This window comes from Myxocyprinus asiaticus, chromosome 42 (assembly GCF_019703515.2).
Source record: "Myxocyprinus asiaticus isolate MX2 ecotype Aquarium Trade chromosome 42, UBuf_Myxa_2, whole genome shotgun sequence".
NCBI lineage: Eukaryota > Metazoa > Chordata > Actinopteri > Cypriniformes > Catostomidae > Myxocyprinus > Myxocyprinus asiaticus.
The window spans coordinates 4,585,276-4,609,883 of record NC_059385.1 but is presented as its reverse complement, the minus strand read 5'-3'; the positions used below and the strand labels follow the sequence as shown (position 1 = coordinate 4,609,883).

At 37.6% G+C, this 24,608-nt stretch overlaps 3 protein-coding genes across 4 annotated transcripts in view; 2 read left to right on the top strand and 1 right to left on the bottom strand.

Annotated features, from left to right (window-relative positions):
• The window catches only part of LOC127432569 (zinc finger MIZ domain-containing protein 2-like), a 66,352-nt gene extending 62,694 nt beyond the window's left edge, over positions 1-3,658 (top strand). For both annotated transcript variants that reach the window (XM_051683811.1, XM_051683810.1), the window contains 2 exons: positions 804-1,028; positions 1,344-3,658. In XM_051683811.1, the coding sequence (XP_051539771.1) occupies positions 804-1,028; positions 1,344-1,451 (333 nt within the window). In that variant the 3' untranslated portion in view covers positions 1,452-3,658. The remainder of the gene's footprint in view (positions 1-803; positions 1,029-1,343) is intronic.
• Positions 3,659-4,161: 503 nt separating this feature from the next.
• On the top strand, positions 4,162-11,189 carry LOC127432630 (peptidyl-prolyl cis-trans isomerase-like). Its single transcript, XM_051683944.1, has 5 exons — positions 4,162-4,408; positions 8,467-8,497; positions 8,602-8,690; positions 10,418-10,590; positions 10,862-11,189. Exons 1-5 carry the CDS (start codon positions 4,340-4,342, stop codon positions 10,992-10,994), a joined length of 495 nt encoding a protein of 164 aa, XP_051539904.1. The 5' UTR covers positions 4,162-4,339; the 3' UTR covers positions 10,995-11,189.
• LOC127432632 (RING finger protein 122-like) lies at positions 10,979-19,158 on the bottom strand. The gene is made up of 6 exons (XM_051683948.1): positions 18,825-19,158; positions 18,122-18,269; positions 16,986-17,031; positions 15,488-15,529; positions 15,319-15,401; positions 10,979-15,142 (listed from the first exon to the last, which is right to left on the bottom strand). Exons 2-6 carry the CDS (start codon positions 18,229-18,231, stop codon positions 15,028-15,030), a joined length of 396 nt encoding a protein of 131 aa, XP_051539908.1. The 5' UTR covers positions 18,232-18,269; positions 18,825-19,158; the 3' UTR covers positions 10,979-15,027.
• Between the last annotated feature and the right edge of the window lie 5,450 nt (positions 19,159-24,608).

Genomic DNA, 24,608 nt, shown 5'->3' with positions numbered 1-24,608 from the left:
ATTCATCCATCTTTCTGTCTGTCTATCTTTCGGTCTATCTATGGTTTGTTCGTTCATTCGTTCCATCCATCCATTCATCCATCATTCTTTCCATCTATCTATCCATCCATCCATCTTTCTGTCTGTCTGTCTTTCGGTCTATCTATTGTATAGTTCTATCCATCCATCATTCTGTCTGTCTATCTATCCTTCCGTCTGTCACTATATACCATTCTGTCTATTGTTTTATCTATTATTCTATCTGTCCGTCCGTAGACATCTAGCATGTCTGGTGAAACTGTGGAATTAGCTAAAATTTTCAAATAAAAATTGCAAAAGATGTTCATAATTAACAAATCAGATCATAGCTGTGGCCTAGCGGTTAGCACATACGCAACATGTTGAGCAATGGTGCTTATGTGGCATCCCCATAATGTCCTCCTTTCTATAAAATGGGCAAAAAAAGCCTTTAAAAAAAGTCCCATCTAATGAATTTATACACAGCTTATTTACTGTAAACTAGCCATTTGAATTAGTGCTGTAGGTTTGCTGCAGTTATTGTGCATAAATGAGCCTGCATCATGTATACCCAAATGTGATTTTGCGGCATGTTGGATTCTGTCTTCCCTGTATGTTGTTGCATGTAAGAGTTATTCAAAAGGCTCTGTAGGTGACACAGTGGCCCAGTGTCTCTGTCTGTCAGTCGCTGCTGCTGAATTTCCCACCAAGTGTCACGAGTCAAAGACGAGTCACTCCAAGCACTGCTCAATATATTCCTGACCATCTTTATTTCTTTTTTTTTACACTTTCTCTCTTCAAAAAAGATTCCCCACTCTAGTCGCATGGACCCTTCCCACAATCCCCTCCAACAGCAGCAACATCCGCAGCAGCAACCGCAGCATCAAGCTCTCCATGGAAACTCAAACATGGGTGGCCCTGGTGGACCCATGCACTCCCGAAACTCCTCTCAGAATCCCCGGCTGCACACAGACAGCTTTGGGCTGGGCAGCCCTGGGGGGCCCGGAGACGTTCCAGAGCCTGCCCTTGATGTAAGTCACAATGAATCATCTGTTCCAGATCAAAACAATCAGGACTTTCTCTCATGATGATAACACGCTGAATTAGAGGTTTGTACAGGACTGATTTTACCAACCCGGTCCGGCGAGTTTAAAACTGCTCCTGCAGTATTATGCTCTGTAGCCTACACCCACTTTCAACTTAAAGTTTTTTTTCCTGGCCAACGGTTTATTAACCGTTATTTATTAAAGTGTTTCATGTGATGTTAGTTTTGAGTACACGCCAGTGTCACCCCTTCTGAATTCTGACTTCCAAATTTCACATTCCAAATCCTTTTTTTTTTCCAGCTTCTCCCTGAGCTGACAAACCCTGATGAGTTACTCTCCTACTTAGGACCGCCCGACCTCCCCAACAACAGCAACGATGACCTGCTCTCCCTGTTCGAGAGCAACTGAGCCCCATCCCACTCATCCGTCAGCCTATAGCAGCCGTCCAACAGACAATCTCCCTAATCCTGCATACTCTCGGCTCGCCTTGGGGAGGTTTGGGAAGTGTAACAGATATCCGATTGCATCTTTGCACTGTTTCCTCCTGAGACTGGAATGCAGTGACTCATGGGAAGGTGCAACAAAGATCCTTTTTTTTTCCTGTGACAGTGTTGCTGTTTGTCTGCTTATCTGAACTCTGTCAAGATTTTGTGAATTTCAGTTCGAAAGAGTTCCTTTCTCTCAAATCATTTGTAGAAAGACGCCTCAACTCACATCTGACTCATGTGGTGTAAATTGCATTATGTGGGGGCGGGTGGGACGGGGTCCCGGTATTGTTTGTTTCTCATTGCAGGTCCTGTTTTAAATCTGAATTAGATAAGGAATTAATTCTAGGGCGGATCAAAAACAACATGGGGGAAACCAAAGTGTCTCACTTTTGTGAACTTGAACGAAATACATTTGACAAACAGGTTAAACTTGCTAAGGTATGCTGTAAATCACAAATGCGGCTTACCTTGAGAGTTTAAACCTAATTTTCTTAACAGGAACACTTTTTTTTTTTTTTGCCCAAAGATGACCAGAAAGCGAGCTCCATGTGATGGTTTTTAACCACCAATCATTTGATATTAAAAAGTGTGTTACTTGCAGGACACTTTAAGTGTCGCCTTTTCAAACATGATAACCGAAGCAATCACAATAAGTCAGACTTTAAACAGTAGCATTAAAGTGCACTATCACATTTCCTTTTTTACCTCGCCAAGAGGCGGTCAGTTAGATGCACATACCAGATTTGCCTACAGCTGCATACAAAAATGGTGAAGGCAGTGAATCAGTCATTTTATGTAACACCCACAAATTTTATGCCACTCCCTGCTCTCAAAATCTTGTCTGTTTTGTTGTGTCCTTGTTATTTTTCCCCTCTCAAAGTTCTTTTTAAAAAAAACTGTCTTCCTCCCCTGTGGATTTAAGGCCACATGGACTGTGGATTTCTACGAAAACATTACAAGAAAGGACTAGTATGCCTGATCAATTTTGGTGCGAACCACACCCTCACTTGTAGATGCATTTCAGTTGCCCTTAAATATGCAAGTGAGAGGGCTGTTAAATGGTAGGAAATGAGTTTTTGTCACGAAAATGTGTCCGCGTAGAGCTTTGAAACCCGACAGAGCACAAGCAGCCCAGTAGCACCTTGTAGACCGGTTATAAACACACACACAAATGCACACAAGAGGTCTAAACAAGGGTGTTTTTGGACAAAAACCTTCCCACAGTGAGATTTGTGTTTTGCCTGGACAAATCTGGGTGGGTGGGTAGTTAGCAAGTTGCTAGCTGTTTTCACAATGCGAAATGGACTCATGTTTAAACCTGCACTCATAATTGAGAGTGAAAACATTGGGATTCATGTGAAATATGTACAGATATAGTATTATTATTGTTGCAGATGTGAACTTTCTTTTAACCCCATTATATGGAGAAAAAAAAAAAGAACATTTTAAACACTATGACAAGAGCTTGTGTCAGATATGCTCTTCGTTCCCCCCGTTTTCCATTCAACACCTGTTTTCTCGGCAGAGAAACTGCGGAGGGGAGATGAGTCTACTGTTGTTATATGTCTTGTCATTTTATTATTTATCATCGCTCTTCGAGCACTCTAAGCGAAGTGCTGTTTGTATAATAACAATACAGGGAGCATCAAGAGTCGTCGGATGTGCTTTTGTTTTTGTTTTGTTTTTTGTTTGTTTGAAGTCATTTGTGTATCATACAATTTTATCTTTGATTATATATTAATTGTTATAATTATAAAGATAATTGATGGGCCTGTATGCATCTCTATCTCTATCTCTCTCTCTCTCTCTCTCTCTCTCTCTCTCTCTCTCTCTCTCTCTACTGTGTTAATTAGCAGAGTTTATGAATTTGTTAGAAAGAGAAAAAGAAAATGAATTCACCGTCAAAATCTGTGACCATGATCATGAGAAACTCTTGAGACCAGCATCATGTCACATTCACTTGTTGATCAAACTGTTAAAAAAAAAAAAAAAGATGTTTAACTGTCATGTGTTGGTGGATCATTGAGTTCTATCAATTGAATTAAACATGTACAATTGAAATCGATTTGTTTTTCTAAAGATGTGAGATATTTCCATTATGTTTTGTAAGTAAAGACTTAAGCCCCATTGCGTTTCATTGGTTTTATTTGGAGATAACAGCACCACCAGCGTCCGCATTGTCGAAACGCGGGAAAACTGCTCGAGGGGCGTGGCCACGGACAGACGGGCGTTCTGAGGAAAATAAAATAAGTTGTTTTGTCACTCGAATCCCTTTATCACACGTTTAAATCTAGTTTGGATTTGCACCGTTTTGAAAATATTTTACAAATCTTAAACTTCACCCAGATAACATTATTTATCCGTCACAAAGTTTTGTGCAATAATGGCGAATTTAGTCTGGCCACCGCCCTCATGCCATGACGTGCGTCAAAGCATCGCTGGAGCTCCGAGGGACCGCCCACCTCATTTCCTCGTTGCCCATTGGCTGAGATGCAGTGACGCCATTTCTACCTGCTCCAATGGGCCAATCAGGGTGTCAATCAAACGCGCTCCCTCAGTACTCTGCAGCTCTGAGGAGGCTTCAGAACCCGGTGGTAATTTATTCATCTCCGCCGCCTCTAATTGGATAACACGCGCGTCAGTCAGCTGCTCGTATTCTGCTTCGCTTGTATATATCCCGTTTTCGCGCATATGCTGCTTCCCGGTGAGCTGCGGCATTTTGGAATCATTCGGTGACTGGTTGTGATAACACAAATAATAATAATAAAAATAAATAATTAAATAAAAACTTTTTTTTTTTTTTTCATCATGGCCAATCCCAAAGTTTATTTTGACATCACCATCGATGGGAAGAATGCGGGGAGGATTGTTATCGAGGTAGGTCAGAAAGTGATTGTATCACGCTGCTTTCCAAGTAAATGTTTGTGTGATTTAAATAATTTTTACATTTATTGAAATCCTCATAAAATTCTCCACTATATGCAGTCTGACTGAAGCAAGTGTCACCTGCATCACTAAATGCTGAATTAGGTGAATGCAACACTGTGACAGTTTTTGACATTTAAACAATGCTCAGGTGTTACAATGTTGCCGGTTGTGACATGGACAGCCGCTGTCTGTCAGTCTTTATAACAGAGCTCGCTGTGTTGTGCCATTGACAGGAGATGGCTGATCATGACACATGGCTGAGTTTTAGTGTGTTTAGCTGCACACTTTTTTCCTCTTACGCTGACGCCATTTTCGCCATCAAATTTTTTTTTTTTTTTTTTCACATCACAAGATGCCATTTCGAAAAGGGAAGGGAGGGGTGTAAACTGGAGTTTAGATGCACATCAAAACTTATCAGAATGTCGTACCCATTTCATGTTTGATGTAGCTCAGCGCTCTCATAGTTAATAAAATAACTCATCCGTGCCCGTGCAGACTTATTAAAATGTATGATATGCACGCGCTTGTTTGATCAAATCTTTTACAGGTGCTGTAGAAAGCTAAATGTACCCTAAAGTACATTTTAGGGCGTGGAAAGCAACATCTTTCCAGTGTCTATGACCTGACGCTGCAGTATCGACCGTTTCCCTCGTGCGTGTCGATTAACGGAGAAATGCGGAACTCGTAGAAATGTAACATGCCCACGTTGACTATGAACGTCTCAATAGCCGAAACTAAACTGCTCTGTTACTGAAATGTTTTTTAGCATTTGAGAATCCATTGGGGTCTGTAGGAAAATTCTCCTTTTGTAAAAGTGGCAAAATGCCTGAATTTATGTTGCGCAAACTGCTTGATAGTGCAGGTACATGTAGTAATGCACGCACAGTGGAAAAATACTGGCAGGGATTTTACTGTAATTTTTTTATTAATGTGATATGAATATATAGAGAGAATGCCTATATGTACTTTATGTAATTTACATACTTTTAAGAAATGGTCACAACAAGTTAAGCTTATTTGACAGCATTTGTGTCATACAGTGTTGGGTGCATTACTAAGTAATTAATTACTGTAATTAAATTTCTTTTTTTCATTGATAAAATTAAGGGATTACTCTAAGTAATTTAATTAGATCCGATGTAATTGCGTTAAATACTGTATAGACTATAGAACAATACTTTTATAGAAATGTTACATCTAATGTTAAAATGTTTTCTAATTTAACGCTGCCCCCTTAAATTCTTTGGCCAGTTCATGAATAAATGATTAATTTTATAGGATTTATTTGAAAGGATTAAAAGAACATCATTTCATGTCTATCCTTGTATTTTTCATCTGGTTGAGGTTGATAAGGGTTTTAGAAAGTAATTAGTAATGCAGTTACTTTTCAGAAAGAGTAATTAATACAGTAATCTAATTACACTGTAGAAGATGTAATTAGTAGTTAGTAATTACTTCTTTAGAGTAACTTACTCAACACTGGTGTCATAATATTGATTACCGCAAAAATTCATTTTGTCTCATTCCTCCTTTTAAAAAGAAGAGTACAAATCTGGGTGACAGTGAGGCACTTACAATGGGGAGTGAGTGGGGCCAATCCGTAAATGTTAAAATACACGCTGTTTTAGACGTATAGCCACTAAACTAAAACGATATGCGTGATAAAATTGCTTAACCTTTGCTATGTAAAGTTATTTCCAATTTTGCAACTTCGTTGGCATGACGACAAAACGTTGTAAATCGACTGTAAAAACGTTTTAAACAACTTTCCAGCTCAAATAATGCAGGAGTTTTAACCGAAGTAATGTTAGTGATTTTATAAAATTATAAGCTTCATTTCTGCCTTTTTAAACCCTACAAACATTGGCCCCATTCACTTCCAAATATAAGTCCCTCACTAACTTTATTTTTATTTTATTAAGAAAAGTCCTATTTTTTTTTTTTTTTTGTATCAAAATTCTGCCACAAATGCTGTTGATCAAGCTTAACTTGTATTGAACCTGGAATAATGCTTTAATGATGTTTTAAGTCGTCCATAATCAAGAGTATTTTGATTTTTATAGGCTATTAAACAAATTAATGATCGCAAATGAGATGCACAAACATTGCACAAGTTAATTTTAGTTAAACTATTATTCAAAATTCAATAAAACATATCAAAACACTGTTTTATTAGTTTGCAAAGGTGTTGGTAGATGTTGGAGCTGAATCAAGGGGAACTACCATTGCTGTTAATCGGGCATAGTTATCGGCTAATGATGATCTCAGAATTGGCAAGTATCGACTTGGGCGATATCGGTATATCACTACACACAATTAACTTAAAATTGTTGAAAAACGAAAATGTACACTGACAAAGCTGGGTAAGTTTATAGAGTTGGCTCTACTAATCTTAAATGGGCCGGTTAATAGGTCTGGCAGATATATCTGTCTGTCACTAGTAGTGGTCAACCGATATATCGCAGAGGCCGATAAATCGGCCGATATTCTGAATTATCGGCATCAGCCGATTTGTTTCTTGAGGGTGCTGAGAATCGCCTGCTTGCATGTGAAGTGACTGAGACATGTTAACGTCCAGTCACGGTTCATTTTGTTGTTGCGTGCCATCTTGTTACTACAATAACAGTGTGCAACACAGTGTCATTTAAACGGTCCACATATCAGAGCCGCGGCAGACGCTTTTGAGCTTTTTTTGATGAAACCTAATAATTCAAGATGCACAGTTAAAGTATGTGACCATTATGGTTTATTCAAACCGCAAAGGTAAACATGAATTAAAACTGTTATGTCAGATGTGCAAGGGGAGGAGAATTTATGCGTGCATCAGGCGCTTCGACCAAAAAGTCTTCCGCATATGATGCTCCGATGTTTCCTCGCTCAAGCGTCCTCTGTAAGCTTCCTCTGTCCTCGATTCTCGCCGCCTCGTGGTGCATTTAAAGAACTGATATGTTCTTCGTGATGGCCGACTTTGATCGGTTTCTGGGTCACGGGCTCAAAGACAGAGGAGCGAGGAAGCACAATTTAGGAAATAAGAAGCACCCTCAGTAACTTTTTGCTTGTCAACTTGAACTTGCACACCTAGCGGCTTAGATGCAGCATCATTCAAAATCAGTCGTTTTCAGTTACAGATGCTATTGTAGAAATTCACTATTCACAATCAGCCATGATTAATTTAATCCAAGGGTGAAAGTGTCCAATAACAAGATGGTTACTGAGATTAAGCCAGTAATATTCAGCTGGTCATGTGATTTTAAAATGGCAGCCCCCATGAGTACGCCCCTGCCCCATGTAGTATAAAAAAGCTTTTATAAGGTTACTGATATGACTAGAGTCCTCATCTCATGTGAGTGCTCATGATTTTATACATATGTTTCAAAATTACAATTAATGTCTTTTAGTAACTTTTTTTAAATGGGGAAAAATTACTACGTGCACCTTTTAAACATAATCCTTTCATTGGCCTACAGTCCTCGGCAATCCATTTTGCAATTGAATTTGTCAATCTGTCCGAGATGGACTTATTATAAGGGCTTTTCAAAGGAAGCGTCAGTGTACACATGCATCAGACAGATGCTTTTCTAATGTCTCATTTTGGTTGCGTCACATCGTAAACAGCCTTTTTAGGTCACTGTGTCAAGTTTAACGTAGTTTGAAACTTGGCAAAATACGTCTCGAGATCCCAGTGTTTGGAATTGTGCTCTGTCTAGCTGTGTTTGAATGCAGGAACGCTTTCTTATCTTGTGCTGTCGCTGTCAAGCAAGCCTGAGTTTGGTTTGTTATTGGAGTTTTGCTCACTGCCCCCTGCAGAAAATAGGTGGTACTTCAAGCTTGAATTGCTCGGATGATAGAAATATTCCATATTATGGTCCAGGGAAATTGATTGATTGCGTTATTTTTTTATTTAATAAATTGTACTGAATTAACACGTCAGTTTTTATTAACTTATTATAAGCTTGGGCATCTGCTTGATTCCTATTTCATGTTTTTTCCCCCTTCGGTTGAAATAGCTGAGAGCTGACGTTGTACCCAAGACTGCTGGTAAGCATTTTCTTGTCAATCTGATTTAATTTGTTTTTCCTATAAAAACAAATGTGGAGACTCCTCTCTTGCATTAGGCCTAATTAATGGCTCTATCTAAACAGAGAACTTCCGTGCTCTGTGCACTGGAGAGAAAGGTTTTGGCTACAAGGGGTCCGGCTTCCACCGTGTCATTCCAAAATTCATGTGCCAGGTAAGCTCTGTAAAGATTATTCTCCCCTTTCAAGTCAACTTGAAACCAAAATTGACACCTTTTACCTATAATACATGATCCTTGTCTTGTTTTGAATGATTTATCTGTGTTTTTGTAACCTTTAATCAAAACGAAATTATATGCATCGCCTCAACTACTTTCCTTTTCGGCTGATATCACCAGGCTCTATGATTTTTCAACCCCTCCCCTCCAGCAATACAGATGTATGGTGCTAGAACAATGACTTAAGTTTTTGGATCAGAATTTTGTTCATTTGAATTCTTGACATGTGACGGTTAACAAAATTAAAGATATGTGGTATATTTTACAAATTTGTGTTTTAGGAGGGAGATTTTATTTTTTAAAGAGGTGAATATATTCAAATTATAATTCTCATTCACAGTTTGATGTTAACATGGACCACAATTAACAACTTTTACAGCATTTATTAATCTTGGCCAATGTTAATTCCTTTTATACTTATAACATTAGTAAGTGAATTATGAATTAACAATAAACAATATTTATAAATTAACATTGGCTCAGTAACTCAGTACTGTCCTATACTACATTGGACTGTGCCAGAGAATTCTATTTCTATTAACTATTCTAATAACTTTTACCTGTGGAACACGGAAGCTTGATCTTTGGCCTAGTTTGTTTAAAATATGAATTTCTGAGATCTGAATTTGGGTGATTTTGTCTTTTTGATTTTTTTTAATTTCTTCTTGATCTGAAAATTTTAACCGGTCATTTTATAATCTGCAAATTTAAAAGGATAATTCACCCAAAAAATGAAAATTCTATATACTTTCTTCTGTAGAACACAAATGTAGATTTTGAGAAGAGTATCTCAGCTCTGTAGGTCCATACAATGCAAGTGAATGGTGACCAGAACTTGAAGTTCCAAAAATCACATAAAGGCAGCATAAAAGTAATACATACGACTCCAGTGGTTTAATCCATGTCTTCTGAAGCGATATGATAGGTGTGAGTGAGAAACATCAATATTTAAGTCCTGTTTTACTATAAATCTCCCCTTTCACTTCCACATCTTTTGTTTTTGGCGATTTGCATTCTTCATGCATATCGCCATCTACTGGGCAGGAAGGAGAATTTATAGTAAAAAAAGAATTGAAACATTAACCTGTTTCTCACCCACACTTATGTTGCTTCAGAAGACTTGGTTTTAACCACTGGAGTCGAATGGATTACTTTTACGCTGCCTTTACGTGCTTTTTTATTTTTATTTTTTTTTGGAGCTTCAAATTCTGGTCACCATTCGCTTGCACTGTATGGACCTACAGAGCTATAATATTCTTAAAATCTTCATTTGTGTTCTGCAGAAGAAAGATGGTTATACACATTTGGGATGGCATGAGGGTGAGGAAATGAAGAAGGAATTTTAGTTTTTGAGTGAACTATCCTTTTAATGCTAGTTCCACTTCTAAAAAAATTCAAAACAAAACCTCTGCTTTAAAAATACTAATTTATAAAATATGCCACAATCTTCAATTTTGTTATGACACATGTCTAGAATTCAACACCCACTCTACTTCTTTCTCATAGAACAACGTGTTTCGCTTGGAAATGTCACATTACAGACATAAAATGGATTGCTAATGCAGTTTCGTGTTGACTTTTGGGTGATCAACAATCACTGGACCAGCCCATGCAATACAAGGATTCAAAACTTTACACAATGTTTCCTTGCTCTTGTAATGCAGGGTGGTGACTTCACCAACCACAATGGAACTGGTGGAAAGTCCATCTATGGCAACAAGTTTGCAGATGAGAACTTCATCCTGAAGCATGGAGGGAAGGGGACCCTCTCCATGGCCAACGCTGGACCCAACACCAACGGCTCTCAGTTCTTCATCTGTACTGCTGATACTGCTTGGTAAAAGGCTTTGTGACTTACACTTGAATAATGTGAAGGGACAACAAAAGTGAAGTCAGTGTACATTTCTGGAAATATCAAAAAATGTCCAAAGCTATCCCATCTTAATATACAGAGACTATTCTAAACAAGCCATTTGTAGGTTGATTTCCCCAGAAAAGTGTAAACACTGTTTGAGTATCCGAAGCAGAAACTTGTTTGAAAACAATAATTTATGCAGTTTTTGTACAGCTTTCATATGTATAACAAAGTTCCTTATCTCCATGAACAGGCTTGATGGCAAACACGTTGTGTTCGGCAAAGTCGTACAAGGATTGGACGTGGTCGACGCCATCGAGGGCAAAGGCAGCAGGAGTGGCGATTGCTCTGCAAAGATCCTGATTGCTGATTGTGGCCAACTATAATTCTTGCTATCACTTCCCCTCCTCCAGTCATGCACATTCCTTACTAGAGAGATTGCTTTTTTTATTGCCATTCCTATCCTGAATGATATGCTTCCATGTGCCATGGTCCTGTTTTATGTATTCTGATGACAGTCCTCTGGACTCTTAATTTGTTAAAACATGGATTAAAGATGGATTAAGATTCCTTTCATTAAATTTTTGTATTCCTTCACCTTAGAAAGGACAGCTCAGCTTACTTGTTAAAGAAATATTTAGGTTTTCATTTATTATTGTGCTCTTGTGTTTTTGTAACCTATAAATCTTTCACAAAGAGGCCATTAAAGTCTGATTTGGTTCCAAAATGGCAGCGTGCTGCTGCAATTCTTCCTAATGACCAGCAGGTTGTGCCCTTTACTGTCATTTTAGGATAGTTTACTAAAATCTTAATGCTACTTTTTTTTTTTTTTTTTTTTTTTGCAGTCTGATCAAGTAGGAAAAGAAGATGTGCTGTGCTGCATACTGATCTTTTTGTCAAACCTAGAAGGCTATTCTGTGCATAAAGACAGACAATTCATATACTGTATGTGGTATGTATACTACAGTGCATTCAGAAGTATTCAGGCCCCTTCATTTTTCACATTTGTTATGCTGCAGGCTTACACCTTGTCCTAACCAGACACGACACGATAAGATTCCAGCGACAAACAATTTGTCTGTCCACACCAGGCGCGACGCGACAGCGCGATAATACACTCTAATGAGAATAATTGACGAAATGTAGAAAATGGAGCAATTACAGATACAACAGTCTGTTAATTGAATGCAATTAACTCCTTTTCTTACATAAGCTCTGTAACGCCTTCTACAGCAAGCCCAGAGGGGATAAATGCACAATCATACCAATACACAGGGAAAGTTACATTATGAATTGCATCCTTAATTCAGTCTGTATGATTGTTAATATTCACGTGGTACTCCTGTTGTTGTCACCAATCTCACCATGACAGAGTGAAAGTCAGAATGAGCTGGCAGGTCTCAGAGAGGGAGACCTCAAGCACAACATTCGGTTGGCGTGTGACACCTTCGGCCAAACTCAAGTTGTTGTGAACCAGCTAGTGAGATGCTGACTTTAATATAATGCAATAAGAAGAATTTTAAACCCATCTGTTGACTGCGCTGGTCGGCGTGACATTGCAGAAATAGAAACCATTTCAAAATAGAAAGCCCTGTCACCTGCTGTGTGTCATGGCTGGTTAGGACAAAAACTCTGATTAACATGGAAAAGATACCTTTTATCGCTTGTCATGGCGTCATGTCTGGTTTGGACTCAATGTTATGCTAAAATGCTTTTTATTTTATTTTTTTCACATCAATCTACACTCCACACCCCATAATGACAAAGCAAAAACCAGATTTTTGGTAACTTTGCAAATTTATTAAAGAAAAACTGAAATATCTCATTGACATAAGTATTCAAACCCTTTGCTGTGACATTTGAAATTTAGCTCAGGTGCATCCCATTTCTCTTGATCATATTTGAGATGTTTCTACACTTTGATTGGAGTACACCTGTGGCAAATTCTATTGATTTGACATGATTTGGAAAGGCACCTGTCTATATAAGGTCTCACAGCTGAAAATGCATATCAGAGCAAACAACAAGCCATGAGGTTAAAGGGACTGCCTGCAGAGCTCAGAGACCGGATTGTGTCGAGGCACAGATCTGGGGAAGTCTACCAAAAAAAAACAAAAAAAAATGGCTGTAATGAAGGTTCTCAAGAGCACAGTGACCTCCATAATTCTTAAATGGAAGAAGACTGGAACAACCAGGACTCTTCCTAATGCTGGTCGTCCGGCCAAACTGAGCAATCGGGGGAGAAGGGCCTTGGTAAGAGAGGTGACCAAGAACCTGATGGTCACTCTGGTTGAGCTCCAGAGATCATGTGTGGAGACTGGAGAACTTGCAGAAAGACAACCATCACTGCAACACTCCACAGATCTGGGTTTTATGGCGGAGTGGCCGGATGGAAGCCTGTCTGCCGTTCAAGACACATGAAAACCTGCTTGGAATTTGCAAAAAAAGCACCTAAAGGACTCTCAGAATGTAAGAAACAAGACTGAACTGTTTGGCCTCAATTCCAAGCGTCATGTCTGGAGGAAACCAGGCACCGCTCATCACCTGCGCAAAACCATCCCAACAGTGAAGCATGGTGGTGGCAGCATCATGCTGTGGGGATGTTTTTCAGCGGCAGGGACTGGGGGACTGGTCAGGGTTGAAGGAAAGCCGAACGCAGCAAAATACAGAGATATCCTTAATGAAAACCTGGTCCAGAGTGCTCAGGACCTCAGACCGGGCCGAAGATTCACCTTCCAACAGGACATTGACCCTAAGCACACAGCCAAAACAACGCAACAGTGGCTTAGGGACAACTCTGTGAATGTCCTTGAGTGGCCCAACCAGAGCCCAGACTTGAACCCAATCGAACATCTCTGGAGAGACCTGAAAATGGCTGTCCACTGACAGTCCCCTTCCAACCTGACAGAGATTGAGAGGATCTGCAGAAAATCCCCAAATGTAGGTATGCAAAGCTTGTCGCATCATACCCAAAAAGACTTGTAATCGCTGCCAATGGTGCTTCAAATAAGAGTCTAAATACTTGTCAGTGTGGTATTTCAGTTTATTAAACTGAATATAGTTTATCATAAGTTATCAAAAATCTGTTTTTTGCTTTGTCATTATGGGGTATGGAGTGTAAATTGATGTGAAAAAAAAATTAAAGCATTTTAGCATAAGGCTGCAACATAACAAAATTTGAAAAAATGAAGGGGTCTGAATACTTTCTGAATGCACTGTATATACTGCAGAAATGGTAAAAAGTATGTTATTATGAACACCACCAAAAGAATCGTGAATTACAGGAATAGTTCGGCCAAAATGTAATTCTCATCATTTATTCACCCTCATGCCATCCCAGATGTGCATGACTTCCTTCCTTCCTTCTGCAGAACACTAACAAAGATTTTTAAAATAAATATCTCTGCTCTCTAGATCCTCATAATGCAAGTGAAAGGTGACCAAAACTTTAAAGCTAAAAAAAAAAGGACATAAAGGCATTATAAAAGTAATCTGTATGGCTTCAGTGGGTTAATCAACGTCTTCTGAAGCGATCCAATCGGTTTGGGGTGAAAACAGACACAAAATAAACTTAACTGTAAATCTTGAACTCAACAGTCTCCTTGGTGATCATAATTTAAAGCTCGATTAAACCTCCCATCACCATCTAGCGCTCTGCGCATGCATCAAGCACTAGGAAGTGTAATCGAGCATGAAATAATGATTGTGCCAAGAGACTGCAATGGCAAGATGTACAGTGAAAAATTCTATTTTTGTCTGTTCTCACCTAAAACCAATTGGATTGCTTCTGAAGACATGGATTAAATCACTGGAGTTGTATGGATTACTTTTATGCTGCCTTTATGTGCTTTTTGGATCTTAAGATTTGGTCACCATTTACTTGCATTGTCAGGACCTACAGAGCTGAAATATTCTTTTAAAATCATAAATTGTGTTCTGCAGAAGAAAGTCATACACATCAATTTTAACTTTTGGGTCAACAGTTCCTTTAATGGGATCTCTGTTTTATTCCCCCAGTCAACCTGTTTTCAAATAGCATAGTTGTAGATTAATTCAGGATTAAATCAATTAGATTGGTTTAATCTGATAAGGTCAAGTAACAACTAAACCTATGCAATGTGCAAATAATGAATATTCATTAGGGAGATTCACTGACATTTGGTGACAGGTCTGACCTGTCAAACCCAGCCCACTTTAATAGACTAATAACTTTTAAAGGCTAAACACCAAAGTGACTCACAAAATTTTATGTAAACATTCTGATTTTAAACCAGACATACAAAACCCTGCAAACATAATCTTTTACAACAATACTGCTTTCAAATAGAAGCCATTTGTTTGGCTTGTACAAGATTTTTTGGAAATAATGTCCACCATATGAGAACTTAATTGAAAGAGGTGTTTTGGCAAATAGAAAACTTAAAGCAATTCATCTAGCAGGTTTCTGGGACTCTGTGTTTGACCCAGAGTGGCACTGATGGGAATGTTACACATAGGACAAGCACATCTCACTTCAAGCCACTTCACCAGACACCTGCAGAACACAGTAAGTATGTTACATTTTGACCATCGAAACATATACCAGGTAACCTAATAGCCTGTTACATTTACAAAAATCTGTAACAAAGCACAACTGGACAGTGTTCTAAATGCATATAATGCTGAATGGACTTCTCTTCAATGGTGTTAGCATGATGATGGGGGAATTACCTTTTGTGGAATGCATGTTGGCATGGCAACACCCCAAGCTCGTCTTTTATCCTGAAATCCTCTAAGCAAACGGCACATGTTAGCTGAAAGAATGTTTAAGAGAAAAATCAGTGCATTGTTTTAAAAAATAAATATATAAAATTCTTCCAAATGCTCTAAAAATGTTTACCCCATGCCCATGTAACTGTGTTGTTTCATCTTTGAATACAACCTGTAATGTAAACATACATTAGGATTTTCTGGGTTATAAGGCCAGAAACATTCTTTACGCAAGTACGTGTACACAGATACGAGCACTTGGCCAACTCATTACCAGCGCGCAGTTCGGTTGAACGTGGCGTAACAAGCCTCGGAACTCAAGGTGGCAATAGAGTTACCTTCAAAAGTCTGTACAATTAAACAGGATTTGTTATTATTCAGGTGTGCTGCTATAAATACAGCTCTGGAAAAAATTAAAAGACCACTGCAAAGTTATCAGTTTATCTGGATTTACTATTTATAGGTATGTGTTTCAGATCATCACCGATCCTCCACCAAATTTCACAGTGGGTGTGAGATACTGTGGCTTGAAAGCCTCTTCCGGTCTCCGTCTAACCATTATACGACCAAGTGGAGGATTGGTGATGATTTGGGGGTGCTTCAGCGAGGCTAGAATAGGGCAGATTCGTCTTTGTGAAGGACACATTAATCAAGCCACATACAAGGTTATCCTGAAAGAAAACTTGCTCTGACAATGTTCCCCAACTCTGAAGATTGTTCTTTCCAGCAGGACAATGCTCCATGCCACACAGTAAGGTCAATCAAGGTGTGGATGGAGGACCACCGGATCAAGACCCTGTCATGGCCAGCCCAATCTCCAGACCTGAACCCCATTGAAAACCTCTGAAATGTGATCTAGAGGAAGACTGATGGCCACAAGCCATCAAACAAAGACGAGCTGCTTGAATTGTTGCACCAGGAGTGGCATAAAATCACCCAACAGCAATGTGAAAGACTGGTAGAGAGCATGCCAAGACTCGTGAAAGCTGTGATTGAAAATCAGGGTTATTCCACCAAATATTGATTTCTGAACTCTTCAGAAGTTAAAACATTACTATTGTGTTGTTTAAAAAGTGAACATGAACTTTTTTTTTTTTTGCATTATTCGAGGTCTGAAAACACTGTGTCTTTTTTGACCAGTTGTCATTTTCTGCAAATGCTGTAAATTACAATATTTTTATTTGGAATTTGGGAGAAATGTTGTCAGTAGTTTATAGAATAAAACAAAAATGTTCATTTTACTCAAACACATACCTATAAATAGTAAATCCAGAGAAACTGATCATTTTGCAGTGGTCTCTTAAATTTTTCCAGAGCTGTACACAGGCTTTACATTACTTGCTCAGCAATATTTTCTTGAAAATGTTGCTCCGCCATTACAGTAGTTAACTTGAAATATAAAACACTTTAGAAGCGGACAGTTCACACTAATTTCTGCTATAGTGCCCCTTGTGGCAACGCTGAGATTGCAAACCGTACTTGCATTGTTTGATTTGGAATGCAAAAACGTGCATAGCTAGAAGCGTCTACTTTCACATACTTGCGTTGAGTATGTTTGAGCCTTAAGAATAAGATACATAACACATATTCATGCAACAATCTCTTGTTACTGACATAAACATGCATACCATCATGTAACCAGCTCTCTCATTCCGAGCCTGATGTCTCAGTTTACTGCAAAGTGAAAACCGCAACAAATCAAAAACAACATTGTGAGTAATGTGGATAAAATGTTCCAAATAGTAGTCTGTAGAAGATTTTTACATTTTCTTTAAAAAAAATGTGAGCGCAAGAGTTGCTGCCACAATGCTTGGGTGGCTGCCAGGTCGTTGCCAAGGAGTTTTGAGTGGTTTTTTTAGCATGTTGCTATGTGGTTGCTAGGGTGTTACTGGTGGTTGCTTACTGGCTCTATAGTGATTTGGTCTCTTTCAATTTTTTTATTTTATCATGTTTTTTCCTTCCTTTTTTCCATTTTATCATTCAAGTCTGTAGCACAAACTGTGTGGGACGAGTTATGACCCAAATTTAATATTTGGGGTTACGGGTTTGTGTTTAAATCCTTAACCCTAAGAATAAGCAATTGTAATAGTGATGCTTACTTCACCAAGAGCCACTAATAATCATCTTTCAGTGTCATATCTTACACTTCTTTTGTCTATGATGAACATTATTTGATCTTAATACCCTACTATTTGATTATTAGCCCAATGGTTAGACCCATGGACAACTATAACACTGGTTGTAGGCTTTATCTATTTTTCGGGGAGGGTTGCCATTGCAGTAAGTGGTCTGTTTAAAAAAAAAAAGCTCTCAATAGCAACTTATTATAGATTACACATATCATCTTTGCATCCACATGACTGGCATCTCCTTTAAAACATACACATCTTTATATCACACAGTTAGACAATGGCTGTGCTGTGTAGTATGTTTCTAAATAAAACCGTGGCAAGGGTGGGTTTGTAGCACTCTGCGTTTGAGATTACATTAGCCAAAGCCTTTGGTCAAAAATAGCATTGTGAACAAATGCGCAGAGATAAAATCTAGACCTGAATTGTTTGAGTAAAGAAGTGCATGAGGCCAGAGGAAGTCCTCTTTGCTTTGCGCCCGTCAGTCTGTCAGAGGTTTTATTAGTTGTGATTGGGACGATCAACGGCTTGGCATTTAATCACCCTCATGCTGATTCAAATGACTGTTCTGTTATACTGCTAATAACATGATCACATCACTCAGTTAATCAATTTAATAAGACATTCACACTTACCTTATAAAGAAGCAGCAGAATATGAGACTTAAGATGAACACAAGTACCCCGGTGCCGAAGATGACGACATATATGTTCAGTGGCAGTTCTTGAGAGGTCACTGGAGGCATAGTGATTTAAATAGAAATCATCTCAAAATACAGGTGCCCTGAAAGAGACACAAGAAACCAATCACATATATTGATGATTAAAGTGATTATTTTATGAGGTAAGCCTAGATTCAGAAAACAAATGTTAATAACAAACTCAAGGCAACACTGAGTCAAGTTCAGTCCCAGATAGCCCAAGTAAATCTCTGAGGTGTCTGTTTGAGATCTTTTCATCTGGAAAGCATCGCATTCTCATTAACATCTGCTAAACATCTTAAAAGGATCAGATTTACAAACACTGTTAATCATAAACGTCTCAGAGACACTTGCTGTTTGTCTTAGTGACATCCAGTATTGCAGATGAGCAAACTACGTCAGAAATATGTCTTCCAGATGTAAACACACATTAAATAGACGTCTGGGTGATGTCTATTAGGGATAACTTTAACTGATACTTAGAAACGCTCTTTCACGACATTATAGAGCTATGTACCTTACTGCTTAGCCAAAATTATTATAATAATAACTAATTAACAAAAAAGAAACTTAATTAGACAGCTGAAAGATCAAAACGGAACACGATAAAATGAGATGTAACTATAAATGAATCTCACCATTATCAACGTGTCTTTGATGTCTTCACGTCAGTGTTTATTCTTCATAATCAGGTGCGATATTTGTTATTGAGCTTTTGTCTCGTTTCCCCCCGAAACGTTTCTTCAACGTGTTTGTTGCAGTAATGAGTCGCTGATAACACTAAAAGGTGTTTTACTTCTTGTAACAAGAATATCACTCGAGGCACAACCTTTCAATGACTTCAAATCACCGACTGTGTTAAAGTAAAATGTAGATGAAATCCCGTCTTGATCATGGAGATCAAATGATGTAACGGACCGCAGACAGACAATCAAAATATTCTATTATTCTTAAAGAGCATGAGAGGATGCAATAAGCTCCGCCCACATGTCAAGGGGTGGAGCCGACTATATCAGATACATCATGAATACAATGATTCACAAAAACAAGTAAACACCCCTTTAATCAAAGCATTTTATTTGACAAAATTATCACAATCTAACAGTAAATCTATCTATCTATCTATCTGTCTGTCTGTCTGTCTGTCTGCTGTTTTATTTTGAATCTGTCTGCCTGCCTGTCTGTCTGTCTGTCTATCTGTCTGCTGTCTGTCTCTCTGTCTGCTGTTTTATTTTGAATGAATCTATCTATCTGTCTGTCTATCTATCTGCCTATCTGCCTGTCTGTCTGTCTGCTGTTTCATTTCGAATCTATCTATCTATCTGTCTGTCTGTCTGTCTGTCTCTCGGTCTGTTTGCTGTTTTATTTTGAATCTATCTATCTGTCTGTCTGTCTATCTATCTATCTATCTGCCTATCTGCCTGTCTGTCTGTCTGCTGTTTCATTTTGTATCTATCTATCTATCTGTCTGTCTGTCTGTCTGTCTCGGTCTGTTTGCTGTTTTATTTTGAATCTATCTATCTGTCTGTCTGTCTATCTATCTATCTGCCTATCTGCCTGTCTGTCTGTCTGCTGTTTCATTTTGTATCTATCTATCTATCTGTCTGTCTGTCTGTCTCTCTGTCTGTCTGCTGTTTTATTTTGAATCTATCTATCTGTCTGTCTATCTATCTGCCTATCTATCTGTCTGTTTGTCTGTCTGTCTGCTGTTTTATTTTGAATCTATCTATCTGCCTGTCTGTCTGCCTGCCTGTCTGTCTATCTATCTATTTATCTGTCTGTCTGTCTGCTGTTTTATTTTAAATCTATCTGCCTGCCTGTCTGTCTGACTGTCTATCTATCTATCTGTCTGTCTGTCTGTCTGTCTGTCTGCTGTTTTATTTTGAATCTATCTGTCTGTCTGTCCATCTATCTGTCTGCTGTTTTATTTTGTATCTATCTGTCTGTCTGTCTGCTGTTTTATTTTGAATCTATCTATCTGCTTGTCTGTCTGCCTGCCTGTCTGTCTATCTATCTATCTTTCTGTCTGTCTGCTGTTTTATTTTAAATCTATCTGCCTGCCTGCTTGTCTGTCTGTCTGTCTGTCTACTGTTTTATTTTGAATCTATCTATCTGTCTGTCTGTCTGTCTGTCTGTCTAGTTTATTTTCAGTGTTATACAATTCAAGCTTTCAAGATTTAAGTAGTTAAATAATGATTTAAAAGAGAATATATTACAGAGTATACTTTTTTTCTTTTTTTTTTTTTCTTTTTTTTTGACATGCTCACAGTTCCTGCATTTATCAGATTGACTAAATCATTAAAATTAAGCAATTTGAAAATGAAGGGCATGTTTAGATAGAAACATTCCCAGGTCTGGAAAGCTGGGTCAGTGGCTTTTGTGCCATTGTATCCTGACCAGTTGTTTTGCTGACTCAGGTGGTTATTTGTTCACACCCTGCTAACAAGTCTTGCATGAAGCAGAATTCCAGTGTTTGTACATTTTATCCAGAGAGAACGCACTGAAGATTCATGTAAGATTGCTCCTGCAAACAAATGCATGCTGTATTAAATAAATACCAAATGTCTGAATATTTACTGATGTCTGGTGTGTTTATTAAGAACAGAAGAGTGACCAGTCAAGCTAACAATATTCTTCAAATAACACTTATGTGATGTTTTTGGTAACCCTTGGTTTTCTTCTATATCTTGCATAAAATATTTTTGTTTGTTTTTTTACAAAAGGGCATAAAATCACAACACTATTTTTTTATGCACTGCATATATAATTATATTAACAACTATCTGGACAACGAAATATTACCTTGCTGTTCTCTTTTTTGAATCCTCTGCTAACTTGATGGTTTAGTCAAAACTGACTAAAGGTTGATAGTTAAACTATATTAGCAAGACAAATCAGCTTATTTTGCAACACGCTTTCTAATGTCTGTATCTTAGATCAAAGAGTCTTACACACAATAGGTTACTTATTAGGAGCTCTTAGGTACTCCCAAAAAATCATACAAATATTTGTTTAGACAATTGTTTCATCAGTACTGTTTATCAGTATTTAACCACATTTGAATAAATCCTAAATAAAATTATTTTTAATAATTTTGTTTTTATTGTTCAATTTACGTATAACGTGTATAAATATTGCATAGTTATAAATATTGATTTAGAAAATATATTTTTTTAAATAACTAATAACTGAGTCCCTCGTATTTTTAGTGGCAAATGTAGCCTTTCATGCTCCCTCGTAAACCTCCATATTCACAAACAGTACTAAAAATTCAGTGGTTATATGTAAACTCAGCTCTGCCTGACAAACAAGGCTTTAACGAGTTGACTTTGACACCACAGTGCAACATTCAGATAATGTGGCTTCAAAAATTCAAAATCTTCACAAATACTTGAGTCGACATTCCTTTGTGTGTTTGCAGGTGCAGTATGAGAGCAAAATAATGGTTCTACTTTAATGAAACACTGTTAGAACGTACTGTAAATGCATTCAATGATATGCAAATTTGTAATGAATTTAGACAAAAAAAATAAAAAATAAAAAAAATCTAAAAGTGCACAAATTAAATCACCAGTAGATATATGTGCATTTTTTAAATCTTTAAACTAAAGGACAAAGTTTTTTTTTTTGTTATTCAGGTAAACCTTAAAGTAAAAAAAAAAAAAAAAAAAAAAAAAGAAAACTGTATAAAAGGGAAATATGTCTAAACAATACATGTAATTCATTGACAAAGGTTTCGACACAGACAGCAAAATCAGAGCCACAAACGCTAAATGCTTTTTCGGATTTAGCACAAAAGAAGCTTCTTGTGAAATTAAATAGTATTTATTAGACTTTTTTTATGCATTTTTAATAATATATTCATTTTTTCATCAGCTACTTTCTGACTTAACTCAAAAATTTGGTCCTGCGCCACAGAAGTCTGTCTGAGCAATCAATATTTGTCCCTAAACTACTGAACTGGTGGGAGTGACACTATATTTATAAGACACAAACTGGTGTGTAGTTTAGGTCCACATATTGTGGAAGGGATTTGCAATTCTGGCAGTAGTTAGCTCAAGTCTAAGCTGTTGCAGAGTAGTTATATTTTACAATAAAGTGTGACAGTTGATACATAAACACAATAAATAGCTGTCCACAATACAAATGTACAGAAATTGCAATAATACAAGTACATTGTCATTAATACAGCTACAGATTGTTACATTGTACTGCACTTGAGGATTCGCTGGATTTGTAAGTATAAGGTTGCACTTTTTATGTACTTAGCAAGTAGCTACCATATAATACAATATCATACAAAACAACTTGTAAGTTGTGATGTATAATATTTCACATAAAATCTTTTTTTTATATTTACACAGACAAAGTAAAGCACACGTTGAGGATAAACCAAACAGATAAATGTGCTGACAACACACTGCAATTTGCATCAAGGCTGTAACCAGGTCTTGAACATTGAGGGGGGGGGCAACCGTTTTGGTGGTGGGGGTTTGTGGGTGTTGAGGTCAAAAATATAATTGTCCTCTTTGGTCCTTTAATATAGTATAGACTCTGAATGCAGTATATTTCTGAGTAAAGGCTTTAAATGCGATGAAGGCCCAACATTTTATTATTTTTGGTTTTAAAAGATAACTGTTTTCACACAGAAGTTCGCACAGTACAAGACTACCACTGTGTCTACATTGCCAGCAATTTGCCTGTTTTAGTTATCGTTTCCTTCTTTTTTGTGCAGTATCAAAGAAAAGATTAATATCATTTGAATTTATTTTCATCACTAATGTATCTGTAAAATGACACGACTGTGTCAGCTGGCAAGCAAAAAAATAAATACACAAAATTATTTACTGTCCTCAAATTGTCCCTCACTGTGTTTTCCTCCCAGTAGAATCTTAACACAATATTTCCTTCAAGGACTCGAATGTGGCTTTTCCATACAAAAACAGTTCATACCACTGCTGTCAAGGTCCAAAGAAACATAATCATTATTAATATACCTTAAAAGTAGTCCATATAACACAAAGCTGTTGTATGGCCCCAGAAAGCTTGGAATATAGTGCACGAGTCATATGGACTACTGTTATGATGTCTTTATACTGAACCTTTAATAGTGCTTTATAGTATTTGTCCTTTTTGAAGCTCGACAGCTCCTGCTCACTATAAACTGTTATTCTATGGAATAGAGCTGCTTAAAATATCTATTTTTATGTTCCAAGAAAAAACCCAGAATATGGGTTTTGAACAACATACGGGTGAGTAAATGAGTGAGTAAAAGTACATTTTCATTTTTAGGTGAACCACTCCTTTAACTGGTGGCTCATCCTCAAAATAAAATGATTTCTTTTAAAAGAAGACTAATTAGGAGATTCTGTACAAAATTCAGAATGATTTAAAGACAAATCAATATATTTTAAATTATTACTTAATAATATTAGCATTAAAAATATAATGACACTGTCTTTGCCAAAACCTAAAAACACAATGAAAGCCACAAGTCACAGGTCTTACCATGTTCTAGTTCTAATCGGAGGATGATAACGCTCTACTTTGTGTTACAGATCATTTTCTAAGACAATATCAAATGAATTTTCTACTTCAAATGCTTGCCAGATAACCACATTCATTCAATTCCTCTACAATATACACACATTTGCTCTTCATCTTAAGCCTGATATGCTGAAAATAGCTCTGTTAATGTGTTCACATTCAAAATTATGAATGACATACGAATCACGTACTGCACGTGACATATTTTCAATTCAAAACTGCAAATTTCTCCAAATGGTGAATAGTTTGCACCATTGGAAATTACTGTTGGTCTGTACAACATTTCAATCATAAAACTGTGGGCAAATATTGCATGTTTAGTTATATACTGACATCTTACATGACACTAAAGGGGGTGATATAGTTACCTTCAAATCTCTGTGTCATGAAACTGGATGCATTATTCAGTTAGCTAGCTATAAAATGCCTTCAAAATGTTTACTTTTCAAAAAAACATTGTACTACAATTTTAATACTTTTCAAAAATGCTTGGGCGAGCAGGGTTCGTATCGTGCTTTGAAACTAGGAAGTAATTGCACTCCCATAATCATTTAATGGCGCAATTTGGAGTTTGCATTTTTCCTTCTAACAATACATTTATATTCCACTGATGGTTATGTTTGGGGTTGGGGGCAGGGGCGGACTGGGAAGAGAAATCGGCACAGGATTTTACATAGAAACTGGCCCAAAAGTTGTTGAGTGGGGGGGGGGGGTCGCTGTCCTTTTCTGCATATCGCTGCCCTCTTCGGCATATCGTGGCGGCGTTTTGTGGCCCGTTATGCATAACGCAGCAGCCCATCTCAGCTTATCGTGGCACATTCGGCCTCATTTCGCGGCTGGCCCACCAGGGAAATCACCATCATCCACCCCTGGCT